We start from the raw sequence: 6542 nt of genomic DNA on the forward strand, positions 1-6542 counted from the left end.
AGTAAATATGAATCTGCTACCACGAATAGTTTGCCAACCATCTGCCTCCCAAAATATAGTATAACATAGCTAGAAATTTAGAATGCATTTCGCAAAAAGCTAATCTCTTTTGGATCTTGATTCAAATAAAACCAAGAGGTAAAAATAAATAGAGAAAATTGGGGAAAGTAAACACTGACTAAATATTTGATGACGTTAAGGAAGTATTGTAAATTTGGGGGGTGTAATAATGGTGGTGTATTTTTTTTTGAATCTTTATCTTTTAAAGATACACAATGAAATATTTTAGGATAAAATGATTTGATGGTTTGGATTTGCTTTTTAAAAATCCAGTTGGGTTATACAAATATCGAATCATTATGTTGTACACCTGAAACTCATATAATGTTGCATGTCAGTTATACCTCAATAAGAAAAAAGAAAAAAGCCTTTAAAAAATAAAATAAAAAGGTGAAGAACTCTGAAGAAATAATAAAAATCCAGTTGGGGAATTGTGGGTGTGAATGAAACAAGATTGGTCGTGAGATGTGGCTGGGTGATGGCTGCGTGGGGTTTCATATATACTATTCTCTCTACTCTTGTATTTGTTTGAAATTTTTCATAATGTAGAAAACAACAAAACAGCTAAGTTGAGCTAGAATGGTCCTTTATTGTGTGAAGGGTACTTCTATTCATCTCATATTTGTTATTCGACAGGAACAGAGTGTCAGTCCTGGAGAGGGCTCTGGCAGGGGCCTTTGGTGCCTGTGGAGTGGCGTGAGCTGCGGCCTCTGCAGACAGCGCCCCGGTTGTGACAGGGGGTCACGACTGAGAACCGGGCCTCGCCGGCCTCCATGATGCGTGCAGGAACCTCTCTTCTCTCGGTTGGTAAGAAGGCATCTACCCCATGATTACAGTGAGGAGCTACTGTTTGGGGAGAAACGCCAACTGCCGGGGGGGTCTGGGGCTTCAGCGAACCCTCCCCCTGAGATCTGACTGACAGTAAAGGAGGCCAATGACAAGCCCCCGAGGTGGAAGCTGGAACCAGACGCCCACAGCCAGCTCTTCACAAGCAAGAGGCTTTATTTTTATACTGTACCCCTCTCCCCAAAAGAGTGGGGAGGACATTTAAAGGGCTGGTTTTGTGGCAGAGAGCCACCGGTGCATTTGAAACTTAGACTGGAGCCTGGCTCAGTGGAGCATAAGAGAAAAGCTGCCATCTCTCGGAGGCACGCCACCTCTCTCAGAGCCCCCACGGACTTCCGCGGAAGAGAGTAATGCAGACCCAGTTGCACAAGACCTCGGCCCTCTGTTTGCCCAAGGGGAGGAAAAAGAAGAATTGCTTTGTGACAGCTTCTTCCCCTTGGCGGCTGGGCCTCATTTCCCAAGCCTGGTTGATTCCTTTCCTGCCCCATCAGATCATCTGTTGTCATCCGTCTCTCTAGCCCACTCCATATGGGCTCCCAGGAGATGTTTCCAGATAATGTTAAGTTCTTAAGAAACCTGTCTCCATTGATTAACAAGACCTTTTAGCCTCACTTTGAATTCTATCTAGATCGCCAAAGCATGCCCACCCACAGTGCCCTGCCAAAGGCTGAGGGAAGAAGAGAGGGGTGTCTCCTGGTGTCCTGGTCACTTAGACCTGGGCTCTGCCAGCACAGCACATTGGGTGTAAATATTACACCCAATGTATTTCTGGGTCTTGTCCTACCAGTAAGAATCCAGAATCAGATGGCAGCTGCCTCCTCATTAAAACTGCTCAGTGGCTTTGCAGCTGCTCTGCAGAGCCAGACTGAAGCATTTGACGAGGCGGACAAGGCCCCTCAGGTTCCAGACTGGACACTGAACCTTAAAGCATGTGCCCCAAGCCAGGACCACTTCTCACACGGATAACCTCAGCGTGGAGCACACAGCCAGGGCCAGATAGACTCCCATTAACTATCCCCAGGTCACAGTGCTCCCTTCACCCCATAGGATACTGGAGAGAGAATGATGAAAGGCACATAGCCACACGACAAACCAGAAACTCTGCCAGGAATGTGTCCTTGCTGGTCAAGGGACCAAGTAAAGACCTGGTGTCAGAGTCCAAGAGCCACTCGGGGGGCTTCCCATCATGCTGGCCCCTGCAACCCCCAAATAAAGAGAAAAAGAGAGCATCATGGGGTTGTCCCAAGCAAGAGGGCAGGGTGTATTTCCTGGGTGTGGGAAGGCAGCTGTGTCTGAGGGCTGAGGCCGCACTGAAATGATGTTGGCAGCCTCCAGGCTGCGTCCTGACACCGCCTCCCACTCGGGGACTGGCCAGGTGTCTGCCGCCTCCCCTTGATCTAGGTATCAGCTTCTGTTCCCTCAGCTCCCAGGACAGTCTTCAGAGGTCCAGAGACACCGGGCGCCTGGCCATCCGAGTGAACAGTGCTCCCCGGGGTTACTCAGGGCAATGGCCCTCGGGACCCTCCAGACTCATCCAAATCCCCGGCCCCCTCACTGGCATCAGAGAATAATTGATGAGGATCTGTCTCCCCAGCTAGACTGAAGCTCTGCGAGGGCAGGGCCACGTCTGCTCTCCTGCTGGTTTGGTTTCTCACTGTCATATCCCCACCTGCTGGCCCGGGTCCTGACACAGTGGATACTTAATATGTGTTAATGAATGAACAAATTCCCATCTTCGGACCCCCTGACTTGCGGGCCGGCCTCCCACCTTCAGCCACTAGCTGTGACACACTGTTTTCGGAAGCATCAATTACCTGCGTGGTAGCACTTTCTGTCTTGGAACAGGGACGGTTGGTGCCAAATGACTCTGCTGCCTGAAAACTCCCCAAGGCCACTCCCTGCCTATGGGACTCCTGGCATCACCAAGACAAATCGGCTGTCCTATCCTCTCAGCTTCCATACTCGGAGGCCCTTTCCTAACATCTCTTTCCAATGTGAGCGACCCTTGATGCTCCTGTAACCCCAAGCCAGGAATGTAAGGCCATGGGGTGGGTGAGGATGAGGAGGGAGCGGGTGGGAGGGCAGGCATGCAGCCTCCAGAGTCACTGCCTGTAGGCATGCTCGGCCGTGTTCCTGTCACCAAACGTCCTCCCCAGAACCCACGGCCCTCAGCTAGGAATCCAGTGTTTCGTGAATACATTGAGTATTAAAGCTAGTTTCTCTAAACTGAATGGTATTTTTCCATCACCTTCTATCATCAAACACTAAAAAGAATTCTTGTTTTAAAATGTTTTTTCCGTAAGATGTAATATAAATCACAACAATAATATACCAAGCTTATTTTAATCATATCCTTGGAAAACTAGATGCTTCTGATAAAGAAGTAGCAGAAATCGCTCCATATACAGACATGGTACCAACGTCAAAGGCTTGCTCCATCCTGCCTTCCTTTGGAATGAGCCCCCCTTACCTTGAGCGGCCTTACCTTTGTAGCCTAAGGAAAATATTTTCTTTTAGAACCTAATGGTTTAACCTGTCTCTCCTAACGTCTGTGAGTCTGCTCTGGTTGTTTACGACACAGTCCAGATGCAGGAAGCTTAAGGGCACTGAAGTTTTTCATAAAGAAGCTGAGCTTGTCTTGGCCCACACAGATTGTTTCCATGATTTGTGATCTTCCAGGTGTCGACACGGCAGCTCTATTTCATCTAATTCAACAGAGCTCCTCCGCAGGTGCGAAGGGAAACCCCGTGTTCTGTCGGCCGCTGGGCTGGGTGGTTTGTGCCCAGCGCAGATGCCAGCCTGGGGCAGACGCGTCAAGCTTCAGCCTTGCCAAGGAGAACACCAGCAGCCCCAGAGTCACTGTGACCCAGGGATAACTTAAGATTTATTGACATCATTCCCCTGTTATTGTTTATATTGTGCGGTTTCGCCAGCTATCCAATACTGTTCTAACAGGAGACATTCTTTATTTCATGTTATGTATTTTTTTTGCAGCCTTTAGGATACTTAGTGTCCTCAAGGGACACAGGGTGGCAACCCGGCTGTTTGGGACATGTGACTCTTCTCTGGGGGCCGAGAACATCTCCCGTTGAGCCTGTTTTCTCTTCCCTCCTTCCTTCCCAGCCCCTACTCCCACTAGACAGAAACTCCCAAGGTCACAGCAATGTCATTCCTCCCTTGGCTGCTGGAGTTACAATTGAGACACAGTGCCTTCCGGTAGCGAAGAGACGCACAGTGGGAAAACAGGTGAAATGCCTGCTCCCTGACCTCGTGAAGGGGATTCCAGCTGTACTGGAAGGGAATTTCCTCGTCCCAGCCTAATTTTTACTAACCTGAGACATTTCACTTCCCACTTCCTCCTCCCCCACGCTGCATGGTGTCTGTCAGGCTGTCTGGGCTGCTGGGCTGTCTAACTTCTGAAGGTCAGCGCAGAGTACACTGCAGTCGTCAGCAGCCATGACTCAGTGTTGTTCCCCGGGCATCACAGTCTCTAACGAGAGAGAGAGTATATTTCCTCATAGGAGGGAGGAGAGAAGGTGGCAGAGTCCACATCTTCCAGCTGTGTCTCTTCTAGCTGCTCAGCATCAGGGCTGGACCTGAAATGCGAGCAGAAAGCACAGATGCATTTCAACCCACAGCCCCACTCAGAACCGACGCCACCATCCTGGAAACAGGTACACAGAGACTCGCATTCTCCCCCCACCTTCCTTACAGAACAGACACAGCCATAGACCGTGACCGTGACCGCTGGAAGGGGTTCGTCCCCACTACACACACCATACCTGTCATTTCCACCATCCATGAAGGAAAGGTAGTCCTGGTCATCAACAAAGGCGGCGTTCTCTGGAGGGTAGATGGTGTAGTACTGAGGAGGGCTCGGCATGGTGGCCACCGCCCCTCCAGAGGGTATGAGACTGCAGGGGTTCACCACTGGCTGCAGGTAGGTGGTGTTCATCCCAATGGGCTCCTGAGAGCCATAAGGAGGAGGGATATATTGCACCACGGTGGCCCCATGGAAAGTGATGGGTTGGTTGATACCAGTGAAAACAAAGGATTGCCCTCCGGCCGTCTGCTCCGCATCCAGGACCCTTTCCTCACTTTCTTTGCACAACTGGCAGGAAAGCATTTTGAACTTGCACACGGCAATCAGGATGAACGTCACCCCGACTGAGAGCAGGATGGGCCCAAGGAGCTGGGTCCATTCAAAGTGGGAGACACCTTGGTACTTGATCCAGCCCATGACGGTGAACGTGATTCCCACCAGACCCAGGAAGATGCCCGAGAAGAGCAGCGTGGCCCCTGCCTTGTCGTCATCGGACACCTGGATGTCGGCGGTGCTGGGTGTGTAAGGCGTGAGAGAGAACACGTTGAGAGGGAAGTCTTCCAAGCATCTGCTGCTCTGCTCCATCGTTCCGCACGCCATCACCCGCTTCTTGGAGGGGAAGGGGACTGAGAGCTCCTAAGAGCAGAGCAAAGGAATCGGGCTCCGATTAGCTATGGAAGAACTTTGGGCTTCTGTGGTTAACAGAGTATAACAGGCAGAGGGCTAAACTTTGTTTAGAAGAACAAAGGTCTAAGAAACGAGGCCTGAAGTTTTCTCATATATTGTCAATAATTGAAGGTCTCTGTTTTGCAATTCAGCAACAAGCTGTCTCTCTCACTCACATTCATTCATTCACTCATTCAAAAAGTGTTTATTGAGCCCGTCTTATGTGCTAGGAGGCGCTTTTCTAGACACTCAAGGCCCTGTTTGCCTCCTCCCGAAGCCAAGATTGTAGAAACGGCCGAGTGACCTCCAGGGCCTCGAGCAGTGCGGGGGGCCTGGTGTGTCCACCATCCGCTCAGGAACCTAACCCAGTTTTCCTACTGGGTCAGCTCATTAGCAACAGGCAGACGCCTATTTCATACTGTCTGTGTATCCTGCCCACTTCGGGAATCTCCAGTTGTGATGACACTTAAACTTTCCTAAGTTTCACTTATGAAAACGCCGAGGTCCTGCTGTTTTCTGGCCTGCCCCAGGTGCCTTTTGCTTTCAGCATTTGGGGAATAACTGCAGCTGTGGGAGAGGGAAGACAGCAGAGGAAACATTTCCACGTGCTGCATCGTTGGCAGAGGTTGAATGAGCAGCAGGAATGGCCTGACGTCTCTGGAACATGCACTTCAGACTCTCCCCACCCCCTGGGAGGGCAGCGCAGTGCCTGGTTTCCAAGGTGTGAACAGTTGCATCTTCAAGCCTGCTGCGTTTTGCAACCAAACCCAAGCTGATTTACAGAAGAAAGCTTGATCTTCAATGACGTTATCTGCCATTCATAACTACAGAACTTCAAAACAGCCCTGTGAGTTTCCTCCTCCACAGGATGGTTCCTGCAGCCCTCTGCCCTTCCTAGACAGACCTATCCAAACAGCAGTCTCTCTACAGTGGTTAATATTCCATCAGCTCCCTCTTGCAGCGTTGCATAGAACGTCCAGGAAAGGAGTCGCCCTCTTTCCCCGGGCAGGGCTTCCCAACTTCCCTGATGATAAAAATCACCCAGCCACTTTAAAAAGGCGAAGTCTGAGTCCCCAACTCAACCAACAGAAGCAAAACTTCCAAGGGATAGTAAATGTGAGGCAACTCTTATCAATGGGGCTGTTTG

At 50.2% G+C, this 6542-nt stretch overlaps 1 protein-coding gene across 1 annotated transcript; it reads right to left on the reverse strand.

The window, feature by feature from the left end:
- Positions 1–1046: 1046 nt before the first annotated feature.
- TMEM174 (transmembrane protein 174) lies at positions 1047–5481 on the reverse strand. The gene is made up of 2 exons (XM_008527625.2): positions 4689–5481; positions 1047–4502 (listed from the first exon to the last, which is right to left on the reverse strand). The coding sequence occupies exons 1-2, from the start codon at positions 5327–5329 to the stop codon at positions 4397–4399; spliced, it is 747 nt and encodes a 248-aa protein (XP_008525847.1). The 5' UTR covers positions 5330–5481; the 3' UTR covers positions 1047–4396.
- Between the last annotated feature and the right edge of the window lie 1061 nt (positions 5482–6542).

Source organism: Equus przewalskii, chromosome 13 (genome assembly GCF_037783145.1).
Source record: "Equus przewalskii isolate Varuska chromosome 13, EquPr2, whole genome shotgun sequence".
In the NCBI taxonomy this organism is placed as follows: domain Eukaryota; kingdom Metazoa; phylum Chordata; class Mammalia; order Perissodactyla; family Equidae; genus Equus; species Equus przewalskii.

Bases quoted from the DNA above. Each gene is read 5' to 3' on its own strand.
- TMEM174 (XM_008527625.2), bottom strand. From the start codon at position 5,329: ATGGCGTGCGGAACGATGGAGCAGAGCAGCAGATGCTTGGAAGACTTC. The intron at 4,503-4,688 runs GTATGGTGTGTG...CTCGCATTTCAG, and splicing joins ATGGATGGTGGAAATGACAG to GTCCAGCCCTGATGCTGAGC.